The sequence below is a fragment of the Amphibalanus amphitrite genome, unplaced genomic scaffold (genome assembly GCF_019059575.1).
Source record: "Amphibalanus amphitrite isolate SeventyFive unplaced genomic scaffold, NRLGWU_Aamphi_draft 000542F_arrow, whole genome shotgun sequence".
NCBI lineage: Eukaryota > Metazoa > Arthropoda > Thecostraca > Balanomorpha > Balanidae > Amphibalanus > Amphibalanus amphitrite.
The window spans coordinates 38,639-66,638 of record NW_024882036.1 but is presented as its reverse complement, the minus strand read 5'-3'; the positions used below and the strand labels follow the sequence as shown (position 1 = coordinate 66,638).

At 55.4% G+C, this 28,000-nt stretch overlaps 2 protein-coding genes across 2 annotated transcripts; one reads left to right on the top strand and one right to left on the bottom strand.

Moving 5' to 3' along the window:
* The first annotated feature begins 28 nt into the window (after nt 1-28).
* LOC122393567 (GPI inositol-deacylase-like) lies at nt 29-21,419 on the top strand. The gene is made up of 19 exons (XM_043389748.1): nt 29-294; nt 693-846; nt 1,232-1,458; nt 1,786-1,894; nt 2,760-2,923; nt 6,572-6,745; nt 7,059-7,167; nt 8,555-8,708; nt 8,933-9,077; nt 11,291-11,440; nt 12,282-12,409; nt 13,010-13,129; nt 13,513-13,725; nt 14,159-14,344; nt 18,085-18,247; nt 18,680-18,825; nt 19,332-19,433; nt 19,880-20,142; nt 20,485-21,419. Exons 1-19 carry the CDS (start codon nt 145-147, stop codon nt 20,607-20,609), a joined length of 2,982 nt encoding a protein of 993 aa, XP_043245683.1. The 5' UTR covers nt 29-144; the 3' UTR covers nt 20,610-21,419.
* On the bottom strand, nt 21,420-28,000 carry LOC122393568. Its single transcript, XM_043389749.1, has 10 exons — nt 27,095-28,000; nt 26,001-26,138; nt 25,597-25,793; nt 25,296-25,404; nt 24,805-25,049; nt 24,205-24,406; nt 23,878-24,021; nt 23,472-23,585; nt 22,969-23,112; nt 21,420-22,706 (listed from the first exon to the last, which is right to left on the bottom strand). Exons 1-10 carry the CDS (start codon nt 27,908-27,910, stop codon nt 22,458-22,460), a joined length of 2,358 nt encoding a protein of 785 aa, XP_043245684.1. The 5' UTR covers nt 27,911-28,000; the 3' UTR covers nt 21,420-22,457.

Here is a 28,000-nt window from a genome sequence, read left to right as displayed (position 1 = left end):
CATTTTCTACTGGAAGCCGGCTAATGAGTGCTGACTGGTGCTGACGGAAGATGACTGTGCAGTTGCATATGTGACTTATGCCCGGTTTACGACTGGCTTTTGGAAATTATTTTCTGCCTATGCTGTCTTATATTTTCTTTCACGATGGCTGACTCAAATAAGCCATCAGCAGTTCCCATTTACATTTCAATTATCTTGTTTGTTTGCTTTGTTTACGGGATATACGATTATCTCACCGGTTTTGAAGAAAATGGCTGTGCGTTGACATACATGTATGAATACCCACAATTTGTGGTAAGTTACTTTTCTTTAAGTTGAACTTTTTGAAGGTTGAAATCAGGTTGAAATATTTTCTACGCCATGTTTCCTTTGGACGCACAGGCTGCAAGGCTGTCTTGGACCTATAAGCCATCAACAGCAACTGCGTGTCATCTGTGATTGCATTGACTGAAGGTACTTTTTGCAGTGGAACTAATCCAAGATATTTTCCATCTGAACTTGCTCAGTGCCTCATTCTCATGCAACACATGATCAAACGGTGGTCAGGATATGGTTGTGATTTCCTGGAGGATTGTGTGTAGTTCATCTTGCTCTTAGCAACATGATACTGGGCATTATGGTAACTGTGTTCGTATTACAATTCCGGGGTATATAGTTGCAGTGTTTTAATTGTCCTATTGCTTTTTTTGCAGAGAATTCAGCTGCCGCAGAACATCTCCCAGAAATATCCTCGCTACAAGCTGTATGCTTATGGCGAGGGAGTCTACACTGAGCAGCTGCGAGATGGCAAATTCAATGGTGTGCCAGTTCTCTTCATTCCTGGCAATGGAGGATCTTACAAGCAGGGTCTGTGTCTGTCTGTTTTTGTCTTCTGTGAGACTTTCTTAGCTGACATTGAAGCAGTGCTTCTGATAAAAAATGTTTTCACACACTCATGCACAACATGACCATTCTGTTGTCATTCATATCCACTAACCTCCCCACTGACCTGACCTCTCACCTCACCTCTCACTGATCTCATCACTGACCTCCCCCCCCCACTGACCTGACCTCTCACCCCACCTCTGACTGACCTCACCTCTGACTGACCTCCCCACTGACCTGACCTCTCATGACTGACCTCACCTCTGGGCTCTGACTGACCCCTCCTCTCCCCCACTGACCTCCCAGTGACCTCCTCTGACCTCTGCAGTCTGCCCTCCCCACATCACTAACCTCTGGCCTCCCGCAGCGCGCTCGCTGGCGTCGGTGGCGTACCGTCGGGCGGTCGACTCTCGTCTGCGCACCCCGCTCAACGTGTTCACGGTGGACCTGGCGGAGGACCTGGGCGCCGTCCACGGCCGGCTGCTGGCAGAACAGACCCGCTTCGTGGCCGCCTGCGTGCGGGCCGTGCTGCGGCTGTACGGCAGGGGCCCCGGGCCGCCGCCCGCCTCCGTGGCTCTGGTCGGACACTCCATGGTGAGAGGCGAGCGGATATGGCAGATCAGTTGGAACATGAGCTGTCTGGCTGGGGTTATGATACGGAGTATGTTCCGTCTCGTTTTACCCTTTACACTCGCTCTTAGCGATGCCTCGGAACATTGTCTCCGCATATCGCTTCCTGTAGCCACATCACCCCCCCCCCCCCATTCTCCGTGTGCCGATGCATCGTCTCGTCGCAAGGCTCTCTCCATTCATATTTTAGATCGTCGGACCGCCCCTCTGTATGTCCCCAGGGCGGTGTGGTGGCCCGCGGCCTGTTCGTGTTGTCGGTACCACCTGACCGCTCCCTCTGTATGTCCCCAGGGCGGTGTGGTGGCCCGCGGTCTGTTCGCGCTGCCCGGGTTCGACCCCGCCTCCGTCAATGTGCTCCTCCTGCTGGCAGCGCCCATCGCCGAGCCGCCGCTCAGAGTCGGTTAGTGTAGTCGTTACTGTATTTTACTACCGCACACCCTCACACCGTCGGTCCATCTCGACCACTGACTCACCGCCCTCCCGGACACAGCTCGGCCCGGGCGGCAGCGACCTGACACCGCCTGAGCAAAGTCCATCCAACCGCACATCTTGAACAGCATCAATAAAACCGCAGTTAGTAAAGGAAAGGGCGTAACATGTACTCAGACTGGTGTTTGATTCATCTGTGATTGAATCGATTGGATTGAATCAAACAAAATTTGTTGAATCAAAAAGGTTTGATTCACCGTCAGGATTTTTTGATTCACAAGCCATGATTGAATCAAACGCATTGGGAATCAGGGTTGATTGAATAAAAAAAAAATTAATGATTCATGAACTTAAAAAAATTGAAGTGAACGATCATAGTTCATTTATCAACAAATATTAACACTACTGCCATTACATGACAACAAAAAGAACACAACAAATACAATACTATCCCTGATATTTTGTATATTTTATTTTTTAATTGAATCCAAAAAGTATCATTCAAAAAAAAAATTGGCCGAATCAAACGTGAATCATTCCTTTTATTGTTTTTTGTTTCTCTGAATCAAAAGGAATCGATTCATCAAATTTTTTGAAGGAATCAAACGGTGATTGAATCAAACAAAAATCAAATGAATCAATGATTGAATCGATCCAAAAAAGGTGAATCAAAAACCAGTCTGGTTGAGTCGCTCACTTGGGAGTGGGAGGGGTGGGCGGTAATAGCACAGTGTGGTCGGATCCCACCAATATGAATACGAACGCTCGCTGCCTGAACAAATACCACCATGGCCAATCTCTGACAACAAACTCACCGTCCGTGTCTCTGGCGTCAGATCTGGCGATGGTGAGCTACTACGGCTGGGTGGAGTCGTTCTGGGCAGCGCGGCGCAACACCACGCTCTCGGCTGTGACCGTGGTCTCGCTGTCCGGTGGAGACAGAGACGTCCAGATCCGACCGCACCAGACGCAGCACCCCAGCTCCGACATCACAGCCGTGGTGAGTGTGTTATGACCACATCACAGCCGTGGTGAGTGTGCTACGACCGCCGACATCACAGCCGTGGTGAGTGAGTTACGACCACATCACAGCCGTGGTGAGTGAGTTACGACCGCCGACAGTGAGTGAGTTGCGTCCTACGACATTGAGCGAATTACGAGCTCGGACATCACAGCCTTGCGTGAATTACGACTTCAGGGCCTCGTTTCATAAAGCGAGTGCGTAGCTGACGCCGGTTTTTGGTCTTGTATTGCAAGTGCATGTCAAGCGCTAAATTTATTTCCCCTACTCTCTTCTGTTCTTGCTTGCAAGATAAATAAATTCAACGATTCAAACTATCGGCATCACTTCACATGCACTTGCAATTCAAGACAAAAAACCGGCGTAAGTTACGGACTCGCTTTATGAAACGAGGCCCTGATGTCACAGCCGTGAGTGAGTTACGACCTGCGACAGTGAGTTAATTACGACCTCCGACATCACAGTAGCATTCTGAGTGAAATGCCAATAACGTCACAGCCTTTTTTTATAAATTTAGTCCGAACCTTTTGATGGGAAGGATTCACAAGGACAGAGCCACCGCTAAGCGTAGCTTGTTGCGATGACCCTGCCCTCTACCCTCCGATCGCGCAATTCCGATTCTATGGCAGAATTTAGTGTCCAAAGTTTTAACGTGCGCACAAAGCCGCGCACGGCCGGTCCCCTCGCTGACTTCGCCTGGCTACGGCCTGCCACCAACCGCAACCATACCTGTCAGGAGGCCCATAAATGTCGAGCGCCCGTCGCGCTTCGTACCCGGACTGTCATAACCGGGAACGCGTGCTCTCACCACGCGGAGTCCAACGCTCTAACCAACTGAGCTACGGGACCGGCTAAGCCTTGGTCCACATTCCAGAGATCCTGTTTCACCGCACGCTGTTAGCACACGTCTTGTGGTGCATTCGGTTCCCATGGGGATACTAACAAACTGGGACGCTCTAAAATATTAATCGAGTTAGGTGTTTTTGCGAGGAAAACAGCGAGTATGAATAGGTGAGGGATCATTGACCTTTTCCTCGGGGATTTGGACGCATGGTCAGCACTCAGCAGTCACTCATAGAGTTTGTGGCCAATTTGAACTCCCTGCATCCGACCCTATGTTTTACCCTCGAACACTCCGGGGGACAATCTGGGGTGCCATTTTTAGAAACGCTGCTTACTGTTACCAGCGACGACAATTTGGCGAAGATTGAAACTGAATTTTTCATTAATCCCACGAACTCAGGGATTTGTCCTCCATTACAAATCGGCCCACCCAACAGCGACCAAGCACAACATTGCCAGGAATCAGTTTAGCCGTGCGATCAGGAATTCTTCAAACAGGGAAAGAGAGAAGTATAGGATAGCTCTGGGGGCTTCTAGTTGATAGCGGGTATCCAAAGAGAATTCTCCCAAAGGCTTCAACTCGCGCCCCACTGGGGGGGGGGGGGGGGGGCTATTCATAGCCCCCCTCCCGTTTTTCTGCAATAACTTCCGAACCGCTTGACGTATCGACGCCAAACTTTCAGTACCTTCGGCTGCATCAATTTGACACCTTCTGTCAAAATATGAACTTCGTAGCTACCATAGGTCGGCCGGAAATGACGTCAGAGTGACGTCATGTTCGGCCGATTTCGACGCAAAACATTGAACCACGGCAATCGCTCCCAAGAGCTCAGTGTTTAAGCTAGATCCAATTTCTTTGCATGAAATGACTCAGAATAGACTTCGCTATCAAACTGCTATCTTGGATTTTCAAAATTTTGAAAGTTTTATAAAGTAAAATTCAAATTTTTTTTTCATATTTTTTTCTTTTTTTTTGACTTTTCGAAAAAAACGGAATATATGTGATAGAACGCATGCTTATGACTTACTCTAGCAAGTTTTAGCTAAATATTTTCAAAAATGGCCAAGTTATATGCATTATTGCAAAAAATTCTCAATTATTAATTTTTCCAATCAATTTTCAGTACGTATTTGACATCGTACATCAATATAAATAGCACTATCGTGTTCCTGAGCTCAAACTGCATCTAATAGACACCTTTTTTGTTCAAAAATCTTAACTTCAAAATTTGACCTTTTTTGACCTGAAAGTGACCTGACCTAAGCTGAACTCGACTCAAAATGACCTCGAATGACTTAGACGACATCAAATTCGAAATCTGTGGCCTAAATGGACCATAAAACATTTATCACGTGACCGACGTACGATATAATATTTCCGTGACCTGTGATGACCTGACCCTGACCTGAAAATCATAGTACAAGTTTGGTACCCTCAGGGTATTTAAAGCATCTGTTCACGAGTGTGTAAACAAAAATTGAGCCTGATCTGACACGTAAGACGGCGGCCAGAGCCCAAAAGGTGAACAAGCCAAAATGCTAATAATTTTATTTATTTATTTATTTATTTATTTATTCCTCGTCCTCCACACGGGATATGTTTTCCCATTTATGGGAGGGCTCCTGCTCCTCCTCAGGGCTACGGTGCAAGGCGGGAGCCCACCCCACCCCCCAGTGACACAGTTGGGGACGCCAGTCCGGAAGCCGGGCGGCACCGGGGATCGAACCCGGGTCCTCCCGACCACAGAACCGACGCCTTACCAACTGCGCCACTGGAGCCACTAAGTCAATTTTTACTTTGACCTGACCTGTGACGTCATCGGTGACCTCGAGGCCAATGAAATTAGGATTCGTTCGACAGTTTTTCCGAGGCTATCAGACGCCGTTTGAATTTTGACGATCGGCCCAGTAGTTTCGGAGTTAGGAGGGGGGCTATGAAGAGCCCCCCCCCCCCCGCCCCAGTAGGGCGTGTTATACGCAGACCCCAGTGGGGCGCGGGTTAAGAAGAGGTCAGGCGTGGAGGGCAAAAAAGAGAAACCTGCTGACTGCATAGGTGAGAAGAGCAAGGATGGTTTTTGTCTCTGCCATACGTTGATGAGGAGTTTTGTTATGCAAAATTCAGAGTAAGTAAGGAAATCCGGCTTCAGATCATTTGTAAAATGTTTAGTGCATATATCTTTATCACATGTTTGTGTATATGATTGTGTGTACTTGTGTTTTAGCGGAGTGATAAGATTGTTCCAGAAATAGACACGAGTGTCGACAACCGCAGCTTAAATATTCAGTTCAAGAGTGTTGCATGTGTACATGAATTTTGTATCTTGTCATTTTGTCGGTTTGACGAAGGCTTGTAGACGAAAGCTCACCGTATTAAATATAACTTTTGGCTTTGCTTTTACTTGTTCGAGGAAAAGGTCAATGATCCTTCGCGTATTTATCCCTACTCGGACGCTTTAATACTGAGTGGCGTCATCAGCTTGGTAGTTGAAGTTGACACTATAAAAGAACTAATGAAGAGCCGTTGTTTGGCCCAAGTCACATGACATCATACGTACGACCACAATCTATGCCGTCATCTGCCCCCAAAACGCGCTAGTAGCGGCTAGCAGAGCGCCATGAAAGAGGGCCGTGCAATCCCAGTAGCCACGTTATAGTATGTGCCACTGACGTCGTTTTAGTCGCGATCGAACCTTAGTACGTACCCTCACATCATTGTTTCAGAAGTGTGCTCGCTGCTTATTTTGCCCGCTGCTCCTCTGACCCCAGTACCGCCGTCCCTTCCAGACGGTCTCCGTTCCGGGCGTGTGGGCGTCGGCCGACCACCAGTGCATCGTCTGGTGCCGCCAGCTGGTGCTGGTGATGGCGCGCGCCCTGTTCGACCTGGTGAGCGCCGACACCCGCCAGATCACCACCGACCCGGCCGCCGCCCGCGCAGTCCTCCGGCACCACTTTGTGCAGGTGAGGCGGTGGTGCTCCGACACCACTTTATGCAGGTGAGGGGGTCACTTCTGTGGGACACCGCTCCGGCTGTGTTGGTGGAATGGCGGCTGGCCCAGTGCCCCGGAACGGTGGGGTGCAGTGGAGCTAGGTAGGCCAGTAGGGCTGTGAACATTTCACTGTCTGCGGCCAGAGCTGTGCCTGCCTGTCGTCTGCTTCCGTCTGTTTTTGTCTGTCTGTCTCCGTCTCTGCGATGACTGTGAGTGACAGTGTTATCGATACCGAGTGAACATACAGAGCTGAGTGAGAGCACACTGTGTCTGTGCTCCGGCAGCGTACCCACGGAAAACACTACCGGAACGCCTTCCACCCGGCCACTGTCCCGCTGGACCCGGCCGGCGAGTGGAAACAGTACGCCCTCCGACAGTGGAGCCACACTGCAGGTAAAGACCCAGGGGGGAGGGGGGGGGGGGCAGACAGACAGACAGACAGTAGACCCCCCGGCCGGCGAGTGGAAACAATACGCCCTCCGACAGTGGAGCTACACCGCAGGTACGGACCCGGGACTTAGGCTGACACTTGATCATATTTGCACTCATCGCAAAGCACTCATTTTCAGGGTTAAAACTCACTGTATTCGTCGATCTGACATAAACATTGCATCTGTGTATCGACTGGTGAGGTGTGTGTGAACTCACTCTACGGTGCGTTGATAAACTCGTTAGTCTTCTACTCTTCTCGTCTTTTGTCTCGTTTCAATGCGACGCCTCCACGCTGTGTTGTTACCGTCTTATCACGACCGCACACCCCGATCACACGTGGTTCTGTATGGACTGTGAAGAGGCTGTCCTACCGCCGTCTCTGCCGTCTCCAACCCGCCCGCCGACTCCGACTCCGACTCCGACTCCGACTCCGACTCCGACTCGACCCTGGAGACCGGAGGGCCGCCGCCCGCGGTCCTGGTCCGGCGGGGACCGGTCCGGGTCCAGCAGAGACCAGCCCTGGTCCGGCGGGGACCGGTCCTGGTCCGGCGGGGACCGGCCCGGGTCCGGCGGGGACCGGCCCGGGTCCGGCGGGGACCGGCCCGGGACCGGCGGCGACCGGCCCGGGTCCAGCAGAGACCGGTGGCCTCCCCCGCCGACCGGCCGATGGTCGGCCGCCAGCTCAGAGCCCTCCCGCCGCACTGGAGTGCCGCTGGCGCCACCTACCGCGCGGCCCGAGAACCACGGCGCAGGTGGCGACATCTGTGTGTGACCGCTAACACCTGCAGTTGAACAGCAGCCCGCACTGACACCGCTAGGCGGCTTTCTTGTTGGCCGTAGCATTTCTTTAGTATACGGTGCTTATCTTTAATCCGTGTTAAACCCGTTCCGCAGTGCTTTAACTGACGGAGCCACGTATGTTTGTTCCTTTGCTGTGTGAATTTGGTTTAGATAGGTATGAGTAACTACTAATAATCTTTTGACTCCAGTTTTGTTCACCGGAGCATTGCAACTGGACGCAAACCGCAGACCATCATGCGTGTGACTAACATTTACTTCACCCGTAACTTATTCACTTTTGTATTTGGTCGGAGGTCGGTGTGTTGAGTACAACAATCTTGCCGATTGTTTCCAGTTTGTGCGAGGCTTCATTGTACATTTTTTGTATTTTCTCTGCTCAACTTCTGCAAATCAATATTGTGTTTTTAGTTGAAGTGCTGTTTACTGTTTAAGTTAGATAGACCTTACGCTGGTGCCTTGCTATCCATACTACCTATGCTCAGTGTACAGAAGTGCGTCTCCTCTGTTTTATTCTGACCGTGACCCCCGCCCCGTGCCCTCCCGGCAGCGCGCGGCGAGTCTGGCCGTCCCACGTACCTGATGATCGGCCTGATGAACAACCCGCTATACCAGCGCGCCACAATCAGCACGGTGAACCTGCCCAGCCGCGACTGGCTGGTGGCCTGTGTGGCCAGCAAGGTGGACAAGGGGGTCAGGATGTGGTGAGTTCTTAGGGAGGGAGGGAGAGAGGGAAAGGGAGGGAATCACTTTAGAGACTGAGAGACCACCCACCTGACACCGGCGTCTGGTTTGATATCAGTGTCTGTGCTTACGTTTTACCCATATTTAGGGCGCGCCCTGTATGTGTCACTGTCGCTGACACGGGTCCCCTGTAGTATGTATCAGTGCCACTGTCCTGACACCATTCCCTGTGCTCTGATGTCAGTGAGGAGGGTGACAACCTGAGCCACCTGGGGGAGCAGGTGCCTTCCCTCCAGGGCCGCCGTCGCTCCGTCAGTCTGGACCTGGAGCGGCTCCACGAGCGGGGCTACACTCACGTGGTGGTCATCGTGCGGCCCGCCGCAGAGCAGGTCAGTGGGTCAGTGGGGGTCATCAGGTCAGTGGGGGGTCATCAGGTCAGTGGGGGGTCATCAGGTCAGTGGGGGGTCATCAGGTCAGTGGGGGGTCACCAGGTTCTTGGGAGGGGGAGACTATACCATGGGCAGTCATGGGGTGGCAAGGTCCATACCTCGCTCAGCCGAGCTCAGCAGTGCAGCCCCCTTTCCCTCCTCTCCTGATTTCTTTCCGTAGGACTGTCTGTCTGGGCCCCTTTTTATTAGATGTGCTACAAACGAACCATAAAACCTGTACTATTGATTGCCCCAATAACCCAGTCCTTTCTATCACCCCACCCTGATATCTGTTGCAATAACCGGCGTCCTGTCTCTGTGGTCGACTCTTCCAGCGGCTGCTGTGCCGTTGGTGGTCCGGACCGCTCCACCCGACTCCCGTCCGGTCCCCGTCCTCTGGCCGCCGATCCTACTCCCCTGGTCCGGTCCGGGTGACGTCAGCGTGACGTCACGGTACGCCAGGCGGCGGAGTCGGCACACAGGGACTCTGAGTCTGCTCGGTCCTGGTCGGATATCCTGTACGAAGTGAAACAGTAAGGTGAGCCTGGTTATAATAGTCATAATCAAAACGGTCAACTTTAACATTATGCGTCGTTAATTTTTATGTCATCGTAACTCCGCTGGTTTTGAAGTACTGCTAGGCGCCAGCTATCGATTGATGCTTATCTGCTGCACTGACTCTCCTGAGCTCCTGGCCGGTCTTCTGGTCAGTTATCTCCTGACCCTCTGTACTGGCGGCAGAGTTCTGGTGGTCAGTCTCCTGAGCTCCTGTTTGTCGTCTTCCAACCCGCTGTACTGACGGTCATTGTCCTCTGACCCAGGGTTGGCAAATTTATGCCAGCAGCCGGTTTAAACCGGTTTAATCCATGGATTAAACCGGCTGGCATAAACTAATTTAAGCCACCCCGGTTTAAACCAGTATGTACCAACATAATAAATGCCACTTCCGTTAACTTGTCGTAACATCACTTGGGTTAAACTGCTTCTTCTCTTCACATTTTCTATACACACCTTTCAATTATACATGCTAACTTGTAATGTTTTTTTCCCCTGGGGGTTAACTTGATGTCATTCATTATTGATCTGTATCACCCTGTATCAAATCTTTATTTTGATTTGCAGTGTTTTACACAACTAGTTGTTTACATGGGTGGTTCATGGAATGAAAAGTCTTGGAGACAGGTTCAATAAAGAAACCAATTTCAATTTTATGAGAAGCTGTAGCAAACATGACCTAATGCCAAATGCATGGTGCAAGGATCAGTGAATGGTAAGGCCTAAAAACTATCATACAGAACATTGCCTATTTACTAGGGAACTGTCTATTGCTTAAGCAGTCAGTGACACTAAACAAAGGAATTGACAGCACGGCAACCATTATAGGCTCCAAAGTTCACGTAAAAACAATAATAAGTGTGATTAGTTAGGGACACTGCTATACTAAGAAAACAACATGCACTACCTGAAAAAACCATAGGAACATTCCAGAAGATTTATAAATGATGAGTTGTTACAATTATTTCCTGTGCAATTAAAAAAATCACAGGAAGGGTGATACCATGAAAAATATTTAAGTTACTGGCCCAGTCCCCAGACGATTGGTCAGAATAGTTACATTTTACATGTAAAATAAAGTGAGACTTTCAACTGGTAAACCGAATGTTAAGAATAGAATGTGCTTATGCCTTATACCTACTTTGCTTTTTAGCTTAGTTACCTAGTGGCTACTGACCAGATTGTCAACATAATCACATGCCAACATGTTGACATAATACAAAATGACACGGTATTGACTTCCTGCACTCTGCACAGTCACCAACGAGTACACTGACCCACAAGATAAGTTATAGTAGATGTTTTGACTGAAGGTGGTTTTTATTAATTTAAGCCGGTTTAAGCCGGTTTAAACCACTGGCTGGCATAAATTCAATTTAAGCCGGCTTTAATCCAACCCTGCTCTGACCCACTGTACTGGTTCTGATGTCATCCCCCTCCGTCAGGTAACGGTAGACTGTGACGACAGCTGACGGCAGCCCCCCCCCCCCCCTCCGTCAGGTGACGGTGGACTGTGACGTCCAGCTGACGGCAGCCCCCCTGTCCCCCCCCCCCTCCGTCAGGTGACGGTGGACTGTGACGTCAGCTGACGGCAGCCCTCCCCTGTCCCCCTCCGTCAGGTGACGGTGGACTGTGACGTCAGTCGCCACAGCGACCGTCAGCTGACGGCCGATGTTCCCGCGTTCAGCTCGTTTCGCGCCTTCTTCAGTCAGCAACTGCTTCTGGCGGAGACGCAGGCTGGCGCACTCAGCTATAACGTCTCACTGAAGGTAGGTCAGAGGACGTCGGGTCAGGTATAAAGTGTCGCTGAGCGTAGGTCATACGCTGACCAAAAAACCTGCCGGCCTAGTCGGGATGGACTAAGTAAGAAGACAGGCCAGGTCAGGGCGCACTCGGGAGTAGGTCGGGGTTTTCGTCCCTTCGTGAAGCTCACACACTCGCTAGTCGGCCTATGCAACTGATCAGCTGAGTTATGTTATATAATAGATACTGTGCTAGGTGAGGGCTTATTGATTATTGACCCAGTTTGTGCCCTGTCGCTGACATATTTGCTAACGTCCGTCCCCAGTCCCTGAAGGGCCCGGGGCAGTCTGTACCTGATAACCTGTAGTGACCTCTGATGACCTCTGGTGACCTGTGTTGACCTCTGGTGACCTGTCTTGACCTCTGGTGACCTGTCTTGACCTATGTTGACCTCTGGTAACCTCTTGTGACCTCTGATGACCTCTGATGACCCCTGTCCCCAGTCCCTGAAGGACCCGTGGCAGGCGGTGCGTATGTCTCTGACCTCTGGTGACTTGTATTGATCTCTGGTGACCACTGAGGGGTGTTCACGGGCACCGCACACTGCTGCGTGCGGTGTGTGCGGTGCGTCCAGCAGGCGTGGGGGTAGGGGATGGGTAGGCGGCTCTGACGTCACGGCTGCGTGCGGTGGACGGTCCGCTGTGGCCAGTCCCGACCGGCCACAGCGGTCGCTGTGTGCGGTGACGGAAGGCTGACGTAGGGACGCAGTGGGCGGAGCTTGAAGGCTGTGTGCGTTCCGACCGCACACAGGGCCCGTGAACAGCCCTCTGGTGACCTGTGATGACCTCTGATGACCCCTGTCCCCAGTCTCTGACGGAGCCGTGGCAGGCGGTGCGTCTGTACCTCCGTCCGACGGCTGCCTGCGGTCTCAGCAGCCAGTCGGGTCTCTCCTTTCACGTGCCGTGGGGGCAGCAGACCCAGCACGTGCTGACCAGGTAGGTACGGCGCGACGCCCGGACCGGTGTGTTCTGTGGGGGATGTGATCACTGTCTACATAGGCTGTGAGAGGAAGGAGAAGAGTAGAAGACAGCGATAACCACCTTCGGCATTGTTACATAGCTAAACACAAACATTTGGCACCTTGGAACTGACATTGGCTGTTTTTCTATGATAATTCTGGTGGGCGCTTTGGTGCACGTCGCTGAGACATTTGTGGTGAGCTGGTGGGTTGTTGAATTTCACGTTATTGTCATCAGAATTGTCGCTATCACACCGTCATTATTTGTAAACCCGTGCATAATGCTTACTTACTCACTAAGTCTTATTTCGTCGACTTCATCTAATAGATGCAGGATCATTTCTGATCATCTTCCAATTATGTTGGCTGTCTGAATGATGTAAATTTTCAGGACCCCAGTATCATAGTTATGAGGTCGACTCTTTAACATTTAATCTTCTTGATTACATTCTCAGTGTTCTTTTCGCACACGGGCTTGATAGATGCGTATATATCTTGCAGCGGCACCAGTCTCCACGGCACCCAGTGTGATCGCCAGTCCCGTCAGTGTGTGTTCACTGGTGTATATATTTGGCAGCGGTACTACGGTAGCCAGTGTGGCTGCCAAGCTGCAGTTTCCCCGGCCGGTGAACCTGAGCGCGGACGTCCTGCCGTATGTGACGGCCCACCTGGATCCCACCTGTCGCTACTCAATCAGGTGAGGACGCGTCACCAGCAGCTGAATGCGGCTGTAATATAGTAGAAATATCAGCTCTGTTCGGCAGTTTTAAAAGAGTAGATGACATCCGGAGTTTGTCTACCCAAGATCACATGCTTGCCAGTGTACACAGAATGGAGCGCCGGCCTCCCACCCATGGCTGGTCGAGGTGGTCCGTGGTTGTCCACCGTCAAATCACCTGTCTAAGTACCGTCTGCCTGAATAACTGTAAAGCCCCATCGGACGTCTGGCCGTACTAGGAGCATCACCAGAAGGTGAACTCCGGCACTATGATTCTGTGAACTGCCACCGTGGTGGTACCTCCATAGAGTCGCCTCTCTCCTAGACTGACCCCTCTGACCCGTCCTCTCTCTCTCTGCCAGCCTGCAGAACTCGTTTCCGGAGCTGTGGGGCCAGATGGCGCGCTATTTCGGCGCGCTGCTCGTGCCGGCCGTGCTGTCGGTCACGCTGGTGACGCTGGCCGAGCAGCTGCGCGCCGCAGATGCCGGGCAGACGCTCACCACGCACGGCGCGCTGCTCCGACTGACGCCGCTCAAACTGGTGATGCCTTCTCAGCTGCTGACCTCGCTACTCGGGTCAGTACCTACCGGTCACCGCTGGGTCAGTACCGGTCACCGCGGGGTCAGTACCGGTCACCGCTGGGTCAGTACCGGTCACCGCTGGGTCAGTACCGGTCACCGCTGGGTCAGTACCGGTCACCGCTGGGTCAGTACCGGTCACCGCTGGGTCAGTACCGGTCACCGCTGGGTCAGCGCGGGTCACCGCAGTTTCGCTAGGAGCGGCGAGTTTTCTTTTGGAAATGAATTGACGTCTAAGCGTTCAGCTGCTCACTAAGAAAAAAATGCAATATTTAGGTGGAGTCAGACCGAAATACACAATCCATACAATAGGACTGACTGAGTTTAAACTGTGTGGAGGTCGGCGGGTATGGCACCCCGTCAGCTGCAGACATCTGTGTCTGTATCTCCGTCTGTATCTGTCAGTATCTGACGGTCCTGTCTCCCCCAGCTGGTCGTTCCTGTCGCCTCGCCTGCCGCCGGCCGACCTGCCGCAGCTGGCCGCCCGCGGTCTCAGCTGCTCCGTGCTGCCGTTCCTGCTGTACTTTGTGTCCTGGGCGGTGGTCTGGCTGCTGTCACTGGTCGGATGGGCGGCGGTGGCCTTCATCGGCGGACTGGTGCACCGCGTCACCGGCAGGTAGGGAGAGACGGACGGAACCGTAGCACCGCGAGGCTCCCACTCTCAGGGCCCGGGGCTTATCTGAACGTAACCCCACGGTGCTCCTACTCTCAGGGCTCGTAGCGTGCCTGAACGCGCCGGGGCGTATCTACGCTGTGCATTATATGCTGACTCTGCCTAAAAAATCAGCTCGTTTATTTACAAGTGCTGCTTCTTCGGGCCACTTTTATTTGGGGTTTGTGGTTTGGAGTGCGTATCTCTGGCATATTCGTTCTTTTGGTGCAATGTCGTTATTTGTATTCGGAAGCATCTTTCCAGTGCCATTCATGATCCCGGACACCCCTTTTCCCTCATTCCGTCTCCAAGCGTTACCGAAATGTCTGCGTACAGTGGGTCTATTTAAGATCTCCAGAGCCACCACGTGGCGCTACGGTCGGGGTAGGGCGAGTCCAACTCCCGAGGGGAGCGAGGTCACCGGTCATTGTGGGGGAAGGAGGGAGGGGGGGGGGGTGACGCGCTGCTATCGCGGCGTGGAGCGTGCGTAGCGCCGGGAGTGGGCCGCCCGCCACTGCGCCGCGGCTGAGGGGAGGGGATGCTGGTTGCGGGTGCGCTCCCTCAGGTATGGTGGTATCCCGGGTGGTGTTTCACCGGTGATATCTGCTGACGTCACACTTGTGGTAGTGTTGGAGCAATGGGCCTGTTGACGTCTCCATGGAAACCCAATTTGACACGTAGTAATAGCAGCGTCCTGCGATCGCCGGTGAAACACCACCCTGTTCATGTGAAGCCAGCAAGAATGCAACTGAAGGGAATAGCTATCTCAAACAAACGGGCAAGCGAAAGGCAACGCCTCAAACTTGCAGCAAAAATGTTAACCAATCATAATTGAAATCTAGGACCTATACTTTCAGTCGATCCTTGCATGATGTGTAAGGTTTTTCTAAATCTATATTCAGTTGCATAATTTCTTTCATTATTTGGCACGCTCAGCCTTGATGGGTTTTTATCGGATCGAAAATAATCACGAGTTGAAATGGGTCCAGAGAAACGACCAAAAATAAAAAAATGAAAATTCATGAAACTCAGCAAAACATTAAAATAAATATATAGGTGCGACAATTTTGACTTCGGTAAGAGGATATCGGGAAAGACAAATCACCGTGCTTGTCAGTATTGCAGTAAAAGGAAAGGTTTTGGCTAGTGTCTAGATAAAACCAGAGCCGAGTGGGGCTCGAACCCACGATATCGCACTCGGCACACAGATCACCCAGCACCAACGCTACCAACACCTGTCACCCTGCGCCCCTGCGCAGCTTGCTGGATAGTGTTTCCGCCAAAATTGTTTGTTGAATGTCTGACGTCTGTGAATGTCACGAGGAAGCCCGAAGGTAAATGAGGGAGCCGAACCAGGTGCTGAAAATGAGGCCGCTTTCTGGTCCCGGCGTTTTATTCTCCGGGTGGGTTAGCCCCGTTTAGCGCTTAGCCTTTCGGAACCCTCTCAGGGCCGCGGTTGTTTTCGCCGCTCAGCCCATTCGAGATGCAAAGTTGATAGTCACACGACGAACTTTATTTGAAGCCCCTGAATATACGACTTCGAAACTAATCGATTCTACAAAACCTTTTTCTTTATCCATACATTTAACAGTGACTCCAGACTAGGCTGGTTTGGCTGGCCCTAAATAAGCTTCGTGTGACTATTAACTTTGCATCTCGACTGGGGGCGCGCGGCGAAAACAGCCGCGACCCTGAGTGGGTCTCGAAAGGCTAAACGCTGGACGGGATTAACTCGCCCGGAGAAGAAAACGCCGGGACCAGAAAGCGGCCTCATTTCCAGCACCCGTTAGACCGGGTTGAACCAGGATGGACCGGGGTCTTACACCCATCATGATCATACAAAACAGAAGTTAGTTTCGGGTCATATATTCTTATGAATTTTTTATTGTTTAACTTATTTTGGCTTAGTTTTTCAATTCGAAACCTTATACACAAAAATGCGATACTCGTCCACTTTTTCTCATCCGCTTTTAGCGACTAAATTTGCCCTTAGTCCGATGTGACCCGTCATACAAAAAAAATCGCCGGCCATGACAATTATTTGTCAAAAGGCGCTCTACGCAAGAAACACCAGCCAGTCCAAAACTGGTGAAGGATATTTCTGGTGCTGGAATTATCTTCAATGAAAATTTCAGGCTATATTTAGAATCTTAATCCTTTGAGCTATTCGGCGCTCGGAGCATTCGCTAGTATTCCACTGCCAGCTGCATTACCAACATCGCAATCATTACCAACAATAATACCTACCATAGCATCATGGATTACCAACATCACATATGCAGTACTTTGAGTGCGTCATATAGGTGACAATAGATGAAGCGACCACGTCAAACTCATGCCTTTATCCTTTCCTTCCAAGCAGCCAGGCTACGGGCCGCCGGGCCCGCCACCGCTATTTGGAACAGCGAGCCGGCTGGAATGCGTCCTTTGCCTACGGCAGCGCCCAGCTGCGCCGGGGCTGTTTGACAGGTCACCCGCGGCCGTGAACTCGCCCCTCCCCACCTCCCTACCGGGCCCATCTCGGTACTGACCTCCCCTTGAATTTGACATGGACTCGACTAAGGCTCAACGCCATCTAGTTACGTCTGGAGATCCTAACTAGATCCACTGTACATACAGCTCTGTTCCTTCATCGCTGGGTGTAGTTTCTCAGTCCCTGTCCTTATGACGTCACTAAGCCAGCTGACTGTCCCGCTGACGTCACTGAGTAAGCTGACGGTCCTGCTGACGCCGCCCGTCCAGTGATGACGACGATGACGACTCGGACGGCGGCGCCGGCGGCGGGGCGCTGGCCCGGTGGCTGCCGTTCCTGCCGCGTCTCCAGAGTCGGTCGCGCATTGTGCGCTACGCCGCCAAGCTGGCCGTCAGGTGCTGCTTACGGAGAGCTCCGGCGGTGGAGTGTATCCGGCGCCGAGCTGGAGTAGACGCCCCTTGACTAACAGCTCCGGCCGGCGGACCCAGCGCTGGGCCGGGGAGCCCGCTCAGTGGACTGTATGGGGCGGGAACGGACCGCCTGGCTATTGATAACGTGTGCTGTGACGCTGATCAAGCACTAACTGACGTGTGCTGTGGTTTGTCTCCCTGGGTATTTAGCGTTACGCGTGCTGTGACTCAATTCCTGAGTTACTAACGTGTGCTGTGGTTTATTTGTGGAGTTGCTAACGTTGTGTCTCCCTAGTTACAAAATAACCAGTTTTGTTTTCTACAGCTGTCCATGACTACCCTTCATTACCTCGTGTCATATTTTTGCATCGCAGTTACGTTTGGCGTGCAGGCGTCTTCCCAATTTTAACACCTCCCTGTCCTGTTTTGTACCGTTGTATCGTGCAGCACTCAGTTCGTGCGGTGGGAAGGGGATGGTACGCGTAGTGGTCAGGTTTGAGGTGGCTGCCCACCCGGCGCTCCGGAATGGTAGTCGGAGCGCCGCAGCCCGTAGCGGGCAGATGACTGTCTCTGTGCCTGGTGTCTGGGACGCTTGTGTTCCTGACGGTGTGTTCCGACCCTGTGACCGGTGTCACCAAAATTTCAGTTATTTAACAAACCGGTGTCGCTGATTCAGAGTCCCGTCTGGTCATTCTAGCTGTTAAACTGTGTCTCTTCGCTCAGACGGACGCTTTAGAGTTCCTTTACACTTTCCTTTTACACTCTCTGGTTGTTTTTGAAGCTGGTATACTGACTTTTTTTCTGCGTTTCTTCCCTGCCAGACTGGTATCTCGCGCGGTGGGCGGCTCCGAGGCGGTGGCCGAGGTGGCCGTGGCCGGCGCCGCCCGGTTCCCCGTCATCCTCTCGGTGGCTCTCTCCGCTCTGGCGCTCTCCTCGTGCGGAGAGATCGCCCTCGGACTCGGACTGATCGTCACCTGCGTCAAGGTCAGCTCAGGGCACAGGGGGTCACAGGAGACCCAGGCCAGGGGGTCTCAGGTCATTGTCGGTGCCAGGTACTGATTTTCGTAACCTAGCTGTGTCTGTGGTGACAGATGTTCCAGTTACGATAGGTGTTACCCGGCGGTGACAGTGCTGTGTTGTGTCTGTTACGGACAGGTGTTCCAGAGTTACGATAGGTGTTACCCGGCGGTGACAGTGCTGTGTTGTGTCTGTTACGGACAGGTGTTCCAGAGTTACGATAGGTGTTACCCGGCGGTGACAGTGCTGTGTTGTGTCTGTTACGGACAGGTGTTCCAGAGTTACGATAGGTGTTACCCGGCGGTGACAGTGCTGTGTGTCTGTTACGGACAGGTGTTCCAGAGTTACGATAGGTGTTACCCGGCGGTGACAGTGCTGTGTTGTGTCTGTTACGGACAGGTGTTCCAGAGTTACGAGGAGGTTCTATCGGGCGGCGGCCGGCTGGCGGCGCTCAAGGCGTACACGTCGGTGACGCTGGCTCTGGTCTGGCTCTGGGTCACCCTGTTCCACCTGCCCTGCCTGCTCGTCTGGTCCAGGACGCGCAGGTCAGTAGCGTAGCCAGCCGTCGGACTGTGTATGCGGGGGAGGGGGATACTGCCTGCTCGTCTGGTCCAGGACGCGCAGGTCAGTAGAGTAACCGGCCGGCGGGCTGTGTATGCGGGGGAGGGACACTGCCTGCTCGTCTGGTCCAGGACGCGCACTGCGTAGGTCAGTGAAGGACCGATGGACAGTGCCAGGGGCATCCACCGGTGTCATACGCAGGTGATGGACGGATGTGCGTCTGCCGGTGTGCCACTCACGGGCTCTGCTGTGAACACGGGAACGCCACGGCGCGGGGCGGGCGGCACTGGGCCAGGCTGGTCAGTGTACTGAGTTTGCTGAACTGCTCAGGGGAGATTACATCTGGTGCCAGTCGATTTCACGCGGATTGCAATTACATAGAGGGGGAGGAGTGACGATCTAGGTCTGATGATGTGCGTTCGGTGTCGGACTGTATCTTTGGTGGTGACGCAGCACTTCCCTGTGACCTGACCTGACCCCCGTTCTGCAGTGAGAGCACCCAGCTGCCCGAGGACCCCAGTCTGGTGGCGGCGCTGGTCCTCTGTAACTGCGGGGCCGTCCTCTGGCGAGACGCAGCGCCCCGGCTCGACCTGTGAGTAGAGGATGGAGGAGGGGGGGGGGGGAAGATAGCTCCACCTGGGGTGAAACGGGGGAGGGCTGATAGGAAGCTGATCATTGATCACTAATTTTGATCTGTTAACTTACTGTGTAGTGTGCAATTTCTGGCCGATCTGTTGCCATGTAATGATTACTGTACTGCAGTCTATGGTCTGTTTACAGTGCTGGTTACACAGCGTTGTGGCCACTGTGGTCCAACCTGACGCCGTGGTCTGTGGCCTCTATGATCTCTGGGTCTTGTCTCTGGTCTCTGACCCTGGTCTGTGTTCTGTAGTCTCTGCTCTGTTGTGATGTAGTATGTGGTCTGTGGACTGTGAGACTGTGGTCTGTGGTCTGACTGTGGTCTGCATATTTACAGAGCCGGTTACCGCGCTGTGGCCGCTGTGGTCTGTGGTCTGACCGTGGTCTGTACGTTCACAGGGCCGGTTACCGCGCTGTGGCCGCTGTGGTGCACACGGCCGCCGTGGCCGTCTACCTGTTCTGTCTGCTGAACGTGTACCGCGCCTTCTGGCTGGCGGCCGCCGCCGTCCTGGCTGTGGCCGTCCACCAGCTGACCGCGCCCGTCAGAGAGATACCGGCCGAGCCGGACACCGGGGCAGAGCAGGAGGCGCCGGAGGCAGAGCAGGAGGCGCCGGAGGGAGAGCAGACTCAGGAGCAGGAGGCAGAGCTGCAGGAGCAGGACGGTCAGTGGGGTCAGGAGCGGCTGAGCGGTGGGAGTCGGGGCCAGTGGAGACGGGGCTTTAGGGTCCTGAGCATGCCACAACCGATTGTTACTTGCTTAGGAATAGGATGATAACCCCGTAGTGGAGACCATCAGTCGCCGACCAACCTCCCTGTACTCTTCAGAAAAGTCGGGCCTCTGTTCACTTGTCAGTTGTGTTTCAAAGAAACTGTGTTCTAAAGATGTTTTGTTCTTAAGATGCTGTGTTCTATAGATGTTGTGTCTCAGCGCTCTAATTATCGTAAGCTCCAGTCTGGAGGTACTCCCCGTGTCTCAGTGCTCCTGACGCCGCCCCCTGCCCCAGGCGCGGCCGGCGGTGACGGCGACTCCGGCCCGGAGGACGCCGCTGACGAGCAGCCGTGTCCGGCCGACTCTGCTGACTCTGCTCCGGCCGGCGGACCGGGCGGGGACGGGGTGCGACACCGCTGACTGGGGCGACTCCGAACTGTCGCCGAACGAGGCGGTGAGCTAGCTGTCCCTGGCTGGGCGGCGCAACCTACCCAGTCCCTTACTGCGGTCCCGCAGAGTATAGCCCCGCCCTGTCTCATATCACAGCCATGTGGAGCGCTGCCCGGGTCTGCGCCGTTTGTTTGTACCCACCGCGCGCCGTGTGTGAGCGTGTGTGTGTTACCCAGTAGTGATTGCCGTGTGATCTGTGCACGCCCGCCGGTCCAGTCACCTGTCTGTGATCAGATCCAACCAGAGCTAATGAGTGTGAGGTGGGGCCGGCGGCAGCTGGTCCGCCGTTAGATGTGCCGTGTCATTAGTACACACCCGCCCCGCGTTGAGGCACATATCTATCATTGCTGAGCCCTCGGGCGGCACCCAGGAGCGGACTGGCCGACACACTGCTGTGAGGCCGAGTTAGCAGACTGGCGGACACGCTCTGCTGTGAGGCCGAGTTAGCAGACTGGCGGACACGCTCTGCTGTGAGGCCGAATTAGCAGACTGGCGGACACACTCTGCTGTGAGGCCGAGTTGCCCCGCCGTCCTAACTCAGCGGCTGGCCAGCGCGAGCCGCCAGCGATAGGGGCTAGCCCGTACAATTTCCCCAAAGACACAACGTCGGTAACAAATGGTGGTAACAAACGCCTGATGGTAACAATCATAGTATTACAATCCTGTCCCGCGGTATCACACAATATGACAGTCTGTATCACCTGTTATACGTTGGCCGATGATGGGGTTTCAGCCCTAGTGATCCCTTTGTGTTCGATCAATACACATATCAGACCCGAACCCCAGCAATCAGCGTCCGGTGACTGGTGTGTGGTGCGCCACTCCGTGAGAGGAGAGGACGGCACGATGGGACGAGAATGGGACGATAAGGCGGTGGGACGGGCTGGACGAAGGGGTTATGGATGGTATGATGGGGCGGAGTGAGAATGGGACGGGGAACGGTTGGTGGGACAGGGTATGGGGAGTGGGGTCAGTCCGACCAGCAGGGTAATTTGGCACGGCAGTCTGATCCGTCGGTCCCTCAGGACTGCGCCGGACTGGACTGGAGCGGACTGACGGGGGGGACTGGACTTTTAAGCGGATGGGCGCTGAAACATATCACACACAGCCCCAGCTACCGGGCGCTAACGCCATCATACAGCGGTGGCGACACAGCGAGATCAACTGTAGACAGCGATCGCAGCGACCACATCGACTCCTCCCCTGGCGACAGCAGCGACTGTATCACCCCCCCCCCCCTCCTTGGCGACAACAGCGACGGTATCACCCCCTCCCCCCTCCTGGCGACCACAGCGACTGCAGTGGGTGGGCCACGCAGCGCAAACGTTCATCTTGTCTATCATAACAAGCCATAAAGCGATATCACCGTAAAGCAAAGCTAAATAAAGCAGCACGCGTAAATTGCTGAGCTCAACATCAGCTCGTTCCCAATCCTACAAGCTACGCCTGTGAACAATCTTGGCAAATCCACTACCTCTAGACCTCCAGCCGGCAGCCAGGAGACACCCGTAGTACGCGGTACGCGGGACGCTTTACCCTGGCGCCGTCTGCATAAAGCACAATTATCAGTTACCACAATCAACATCACAGTTTGTAAAACGGACAGCCCAAGCACCGCGCTGCGAGGGCGGACACCGCGCGTACGGCACGCTGACAGATGGGTGTCTCACACCGTGCCGTACTGAAAACGAACGACGGCTGTCGAGTGTGCAGACCGCACAGCGGGTCAGTCTCTGTGACCGGCAGTTCTCTGGGCTGGGTTCGGAGACACCTCACAGCGGCAGCGGCCACCGCTCGTGTGTGGGTGTGTCGGGGGAACTACCGGTCAGCGTTGGAGACCTTGGTGTCGGGCGGCAGGCCGGGGCCCGGCTCGGCGACCAGTCCCAGGTACGGGTGCAGCTGCAGCAGCAGCGGCGGGTGGTGGAAGAACCCGGCCGGCTGGTCGCGCCGGTCCGCAGAGCCGATGCCGATGATGGTTTGCAGCCGGACGCGGCCGCCGGACGCCGGCAGACCCGTCACACGCCACGAGCTGACGCCCGACCGGCAGTTGTTCTCGAGCGCAAACGACTGAGAGGGCAGAGGAGGGCGCGTCACTGAGCAGTGCTGGACGTGTCCCGACCAGCTACAGAATGGAATAAACTGCTGGCATTGCTGCTAAAACGATCGGTCCCGTGCCCCTATCCATAAATCTATAAACCCGACAGTTGACTCACCCGGCCGCGGTGACGGACTCATCAGACCGGGGTGACTCTGACTCACCCTGACGGGGTGAGTGACTCACTCTGCCGGTTTGACTCTGACTCGCCCGGCGCCGGTGCCTCTGACTCACCAGGCCGCGGTGGCCGTCCGGGTGGGGCAGCACCTTCCAGACGTAGTACGGCGTGCACGGGTCGAGTCGCAGGGTGAGCAGCAGCTCCGGCTCGCTGTCCCACACGTAGTTGGAGCACCGGATGCCCAGCCGCAGGTTCAGCTTCTGCCGGGGGGCAGGGGGAGGGGTACAGAGGTCAGAGGGGTCACCAGGGGTCACGGAGGGGTAGCTGAGGTCATCAGGGGTCACGAGCTTAGATACCACAGGTTATCCACGATCAGGAGAAGCGATACAGGGGTCAGCAGGTCTCAATGGATGCACTATAAAGGTCACAGGGGTAAATGGAGAGACCTCCAGCAGAAAGGTCAGTGAGAGGTCACGTTGTTACGGAAATCACGGGTAGTGCAGATGGGTCAGAAAAGAGGGTAGTACAGTAGAAACGATACCGCGAACGTTACGGTCGCGGAGACCCCCGCTGGGAGCTCGGCGCGGCCCGGCGGCTGTCCGCTGGGTGTCGGCCGTACCTCCAGGGTCGTGTTGAGCTCGCAGTGTTCGTCCAGCGCCGTGCGGTGGTCGGCCGGGTCCTGCAGACTGCGGTGCTCCGCCATAGACAACTCCATGATGGGGTGCTGCTGAATCTGGGACATGGGAGGGAGGGTATACGGGGTTAAAACGGGGTCAGGAAGGGTTCGCGGGGCCAGTGTATCAAAGGCTGCGTTAGAGCAGCTACGGGAACGCTTGAAGCGGCAAAAGGACACAGACAGAAGAGCGAGGGAAAGACAGGCTGACAGCTGTGTACCGCTACACTAAAAGGGACGAACTGGACGCTCGCTCTAGCTGCAGAGTCTGGCCTCAGTTCCCTGAGGTAACAGATACTCTATAAAATACCTGACCTCAGAAGCAGTTATGTAAGCTGGGTCAGCGCCTGACCTGGTCGGCGGCCGGCCCGCCATCAGTGATGGAGCCCAGCGCGCGCAGCGTCTGTACGCCCATCTCCTGGACGGGGATGTCGCGCTCAATGTTGGCCAGCAGGCAGCGCATGAACTTGCTGTCGTCCATCGCCTCATGGCCCATCTGGAGTAGGGGGGGGGAGGGGAGCGGGTCAGTGGGTGAGCTGGGCTGATTCACTCCATTCATCCCCGTCTATGGTCCGCTCTGTTCGTCAGGTCAGAGTCCGTTCTACCTCCCGTTTCTGGTCTGAGTCTGTCAATGTCTCTGGTCCGAAGCGTTGGTCGCGTTCCGTCCGTCCGGCCGTACCTGTGTGGAGAACAGGCGGACCACGTTGGCGGCCGAGCGGGGCGGCTGGCCGGCCGGCGCGCCTGGAGCGCCCGCCGCCGCCGCCGCCTCGGCCGTGGCGCACGCGTCGTTCATGGTGCGACACATGTCGCCGCAGATGAGCAGCTGCTTGGGCGACGTGCGCTGCAGGCGGTCCTCGATGTCGTCCAGCATCGAGAGACACCTGTCGGAGGGATGGCGAACTAACGTCAGAGACACCTGTCGGAGGGCTGGCGAACTAACGTCAGAGACATCTGTCGGAGGGATGGCGAACTAACGTCAGAGACACCTGTTAGCGGGGTAGGAAACTAACGTCAGAGACATCTGTTAGCGGTCAGGGAACTAACTTCAGAGACATATTCTGTCGGCGCAGAAGTGAGCTAAAGCTGATATCTATCGATAGTAACTGCTCCGTTCCGTCGTTTACATCCTCAGGATACTGAAATCCTTCTCCTCCACGCCGCAACCCCCACTCCGGGCTGGACAGGCACCTTTATCTCATGCGGGCTGCTCCCTTGGAGCGGCACCGCTGCTCCCGAGGGAGTGCCTGCTGGGGTGCACCCCTGTACCGCTGTCCCGTACCTGCTGGGGTGCACGCCGGTGCCGCTGTCCAGCGCCGGGTGGTCCACGGGCGCCAGGTAGTCACGCCGCTGGTAGGTGAACCCGTGTCCGGCCACCAGCACGGCCAGGTAGGCGTCCGGCGCCGCCACGCGGGCAAAGTACTCCACCGCGCGCCGCGAGCGCTCGGTGGTCAGGTCCATGGCGACCAGGGTGCCGAACCCGAGCCTGCGCATGGCCGCCTCAAAGTCGGCCACGTCCTGCCCCACCTGGGGAGGGTGGGGGAGGGGGGCGACGCTCAGAGGTCGGCACTCGGCGCCGCCGTCTCCGCTCGATCAGGCCGCTCTCAGTAACGTCCACGGCCGCTAGTCGGTCGGTAGGGGTGCGTCCTGGTACGCGGTACGCACCTCCTAGGTACCACCTCCTATGTTCTTAGATCTCCTCCAGGGCTTTATAATTGAGCAGTTCCCCCGGGTTTCGGTACCTCCTGGGGTTCCCCGGGTTTCGGTACGTACCTCCTGGAGTTTCTCCAGGTGATGATAGTTGGAGTTTCCGATGATAAGCGCCATTTTGGAGTGCGCCGGGTACACGACTCTGAACCGGGCCGGCAGGCTCTGGGTGAAACTGTCAAACAGCGGACAAACTGCTCAGAACGGCAGTGAGTGGAAACAAGCTGTTTATATGCAATATGCAGCTATAAAATAAGTCAGCTTATCACGTCATATGTATTACGACGCAGACAATGTCCGAAGGTTTTCTCAAGAAACAAACCCCTGATGAATCCGCCCCCCCCCCCGCCGCTCAGCCGCGTCCCACCTGTTCTCGAAGTCCCCCTCGGCGAGGAGCTCGCAGGTGACGCCGCAGTGGCGGCGCACGTCGCGCTCGGCGGGCGTCAGCCGCACCTCCGAGGTGACCAGACCGGCGGCCGGCTGCGGCTCCGTCATCACCTGACTGCAGGGTACCACCTCGTCCCGGCCAGAGTCGGCGTCCTGCACAGAGTGGCGCCACACCACCTGACGACGGCGGGCCCGGGGTCAGAACGGCACAGCACAGCACAGCACGGCATGGTACAACACAGTACAGGCTACAGCACAGCATGGCACAACATAACACAGCACGGCTCCTGAACCCCACGGCCCGGCAGGAGCGCGCTCTCGCCGCCGTGGCCGTGAGCCCGTACCGATTCCCCAGTCCCGCCACCCGGCCGGAGAGGGCCTCACCTTGACCTGTCTGCGGCAGAAGGCCTTGCAGCGCAGTCTGAGCGGCCGGCCAATGGGATGGCAGCGCTGCGCCGTCTGCGGGTGCTCGATCACCACCGGGCGCGAGTCGAACTCCACACGGAACGGGTCCGAGTGGACCTGGGAGCGGAGACGGACAGAGAATCAGACACGGAACGGAGACACAGAGACAAGGAACAGAGACAGACAGAGACACGGAACGGGTCCGAGTTGACCTGGGAACGGAGACAGACATAGAGTCAAACACGGAACGGAGACAGACAGAGACACGGAACAGAGACATGGAACAGAGACATGGAACGGGTCCGAGTGGACCTGGGAACGGAGACAGACATAGAGTCAAACACGGAACGGAGACAGACAGAGACACGGAACAGAGACATGGAACAGAGACATGGAACGGGTCCGAGTGGACCTGGGAACGGAGACAGACATAGAGTCAAACACGGAACGGAGACAGACAGAGACACGGAACAGAGACATGGAACAGAGACATGGAACGGGTCCGAGTGGACCTGGGAACGGAGACAGACATAGAGTCAAACACGGAACGGAGACAGACAGAGACACGGAACAGAGACATGGAACAGAGACATGGAACGGGTCCGAGTGGACCTGGGAACGGAGACAGACATAGAGTCAAACACGGAACGGAGACAGACAGAGACAAGGAACAGAGACAGACAGAGACACGGAACGGGTCCGAGTGAACCTGCGGGGGAGACATACGGCAAGACAGACTGTAAGACAAAACCTGAAACACGTATCAGTGGGTGAGGTTCTCATATCCCAAACAGACAAGGATAACCCCGCATGCTTATTGCCAGTTTTAGGAAATGCTGAATAATGAGCATGTTGCCCTGACCTCTTCCTCGCCGGGCGCACCCCCCCCCCCTCCCCTCGGGCGCTCAATCCCTCCCGCCGGGCGCTCACTTCCCCTGCCGGCCGCTCATCCCCCCTCGGGCGTTCACCTCCCCCCCAACGGGCGCTCACCCCCCCCTGCCGGGTGCTCACCCCCCCCCCTGCCGGGCGCTCAGCCCCGCCCCCTCCCCCCCCCCCCCCCGCCGGTCGCTCACCTCCCCGACGGCGTTTTGGGCCACGCAGACGTAGGTGCCGCCGGTGGCTCCCGGCCCCGGCAGTAGGGTCAGCGTGCCGCCGTCGGCGCCGTCCACCGGCTGGTGGTCGCGCAGCCAGCGCAGCCGCGGCTCGGGCCAGCCGGCCCAGCGCACCTGCAGCTGCAGCGGCCGCTCGCCGCTGGCCGACACCGAGCCGTCCGGGCCCAGCTCGCCGCCCGTCACGTCCGTCACCCGGCGCTCCAGCGGGCGCGGCGGCGCCTGGCGCGGCTCGACCGTCACGGCGCCGGCCGACACGGCGCCGCCGGCCGCGTCCAGCACTTGGCAGCAGTACTGGCCGGCGTCGGCGGCCGAGAACGGCTGCACACAGAGCCGCGCCCGGTCCCCGCCGGCCTCGGGCGGCACCGGCCGGCCGTCGCGCCGCCACTGGAAGCTGGGCGGCGGCCACGCCTCAGCCTGGCAGAGCAGCTCCAGCCGGCCGCCGATAGGCGCCCACACGCAGGCCGAGTTGGTCTCGGAGAGGGGCCGGACACGCAGCGGCTGGGGCGGCCGCAGCAGGTCGGCGGCTGCAGAGGCTGCCCCATCCAGTGACTCCAGAAGCATGAAAGCCTCGTGAACTGTCAGGGGTCCATTCAACAGGGTGATCCGTTCCAGGAGGAAGCGAGATGGGGAGGGCTGGTGTGCCGCGACGGCAAGGTCTGTTGGTGACAGCAGACTGCTGTACTCATCAGCAATCTCGCCCAGAGCATGCCAAGCATTATTGGTATCCAAAGCCAACAGCAGCTCTCTGTATCGTGGATGCTCTTCTAGGAGTTCCATTGGGTCAATGACTCAACTCCCCAGCAGATAGACAGCAAACTTCGGTGTAATGCTGTCAACAAACAAAAATAGAATGTCAATACAAGGTTC

What these genes read in the sequence shown, in the direction of transcription:
- LOC122393567 (XM_043389748.1), top strand. Translation starts at nt 145, where the DNA reads ATGGCTGACTCAAATAAGCCATCAGCAGTTCCCATTTACATTTCAATT. An exon ending in ATGAATACCCACAATTTGTG is followed by an intron (nt 295 to 692) that starts GTAAGTTACTTT and finishes CTTTTTTTGCAG; the next exon opens with AGAATTCAGCTGCCGCAGAA. An exon ending in TGCGGCCCGCCGCAGAGCAG is followed by an intron (nt 9,078 to 11,290) that starts GTCAGTGGGTCA and finishes CCCCTCCGTCAG; the next exon opens with GTGACGGTGGACTGTGACGT.
- LOC122393568 (XM_043389749.1), bottom strand. Translation starts at nt 27,910, where the DNA reads ATGGAACTCCTAGAAGAGCATCCACGATACAGAGAGCTGCTGTTGGCT. An exon ending in TCTGCCGCAGACAGGTCAAG is followed by an intron (nt 25,794 to 26,000) that starts GTGAGGCCCTCT and finishes CGCCGTCGTCAG; the next exon opens with GTGGTGTGGCGCCACTCTGT. An exon ending in AGCTCAACACGACCCTGGAG is followed by an intron (nt 23,113 to 23,471) that starts GTACGGCCGACA and finishes GCCCCCCGGCAG; the next exon opens with AAGCTGAACCTGCGGCTGGG.